General features: G+C 31.6%; 1 protein-coding gene across 1 annotated transcript in view; it reads left to right on the forward strand.

Moving 5' to 3' along the window:
• LOC102677007 (voltage-dependent calcium channel type A subunit alpha-1) overlaps positions 1-1,639 on the forward strand; it is a 123,349-nt gene that overhangs the window by 102,943 nt on the left and 18,767 nt on the right. Inside the window, 2 exon segments of the mRNA XM_031509983.1 lie at positions 507-623; positions 1,083-1,148. Of these exon segments, the coding sequence (XP_031365843.1) occupies positions 507-623; positions 1,083-1,148 (183 nt within the window).

Consider the following 1,639-nt stretch of genomic DNA (forward strand, 5'->3'; position numbering starts at 1 on the left):
ATCCCGCGCTTCTAACGATCTTTCGTTCATTGATTAAAAGTTATTATTTTCAAAGTTATGACGATTTAAAGTTTTCGTAATTTTAATCGAGTTTAAAAAACGTAACTATTTTATTTTCTCGTGTAATTTTAGCTTAAAGGATCACTTCTTAAGTTTCTATATACAATCAGAATACATTATTGTTCTTTTAATTATACAAAATATTCAAATATATCGAATATCCCGTCGTTTTGTTTCACACTGTAAATTAAAAACATATCACGTGTGATTTTAACCTTAAACGTTTTGATATATTTATTATATTATATTTGTTTTTCGATACACGCAACGTTCTCCTTAGCTTCGTTCGTGTATCGAAACAATGTCAAAGTGCGCTTCTCGAATTCAGATCAGTTCGAGACATGCTCGAAAGACAACGTGACGTTACACGCACGAAGCGTTGCTCGTAATACGATAAAGAACCGGCATTTTTGGGGATTAAGTGCAATTTCCTCTGCCCCCTGCAGGAGAACTTTATCAACGTCGGCTTCCTGAGGCTGTTTCGCGCGGCTAGGCTAATCAAACTACTCAGGCAGGGTTACACGATACGAATTTTGCTCTGGACCTTTGTACAATCTTTCAAAGTAAGTCAATATATAATATTGAAATTATTAACAATTTTTAATTTTTTCCTATCGAATCGGTCAAGTGATTAAGACTTTTAAGTGAAAATTGTATTTATTGCGATTGAAAACAAAAAATATATAAAATAATATTCGTTGATAAACATTGATCGAAAAATTCATATTTTAAAAATTATAAACAAATTTTTGTTTCTGTTCTTCTGTTCTAATTCGTTTCGAAAAATTTTATTATTCCTTCTTTTCTTGATTTCAAGATATTGTTTTTTCTATACATCTCAATAACTTTCTTCTAAATGATTTGATTTACCATAGGAAATTATTTATAAGTTTAAAAATATTAATTTTTCGATCTACGTTTATTAAAACTTTTTCTCTTTATTCAACAAATACTATCTTATCATCCTGTTTAAAAAATTGAAATCTTTTTCAATTTTACAATCCAATTCTTTTCCATTCCAGGCTCTGCCTTACGTTTGTCTCCTCATAGCGATGTTGTTTTTCATCTACGCGATCATCGGTATGCAGGTACGTATCTTTCCATAGGAGAAATTCCTGTGTATTTCATTCAAGGAATTATTTCCATAATTTCCGTCTTAATGTCACGGAATGCGGAATTTAATGAAAATTTCGATGAAAGAAAAAAAAAAAAAAAAGAAAAAAGAAAACGTATCGAAAAAATAGTCTCCAATGATGAAAAGTCAACATTGGAAGCTGTTCGGCTTGTGGGAAAAGGGCTAGTGATATTGTTTACAGGAACAGAATGATAAACGATAACTATAAATGGGTCCATTAGTCACCATGAAATTCCGTTGTCAGGTCTTTGGAAATATATCGAACGATCCAGGAACAGCGATCGATGATCACAACAACTTTCAGTCCTTCTTCGCTGGTCTTATGTTGCTTTTTCGGTGAGTCGAGCAGCTAAACGGACCAAGTTACAAGTTGGGTTAAAATTGAACTTTTTTCGATCAGAAAGCTACCGATCTGTGATTTTTTTTTTTTTTTTTTTGGTTTAA

The sequence above is a fragment of the Apis dorsata genome, unplaced genomic scaffold, assembly GCF_000469605.1.
Source record: "Apis dorsata unplaced genomic scaffold, Apis dorsata 1.3 scaffold_196, whole genome shotgun sequence".
NCBI classification, from domain to species: Eukaryota; Metazoa; Arthropoda; class Insecta; order Hymenoptera; family Apidae; genus Apis; species Apis dorsata.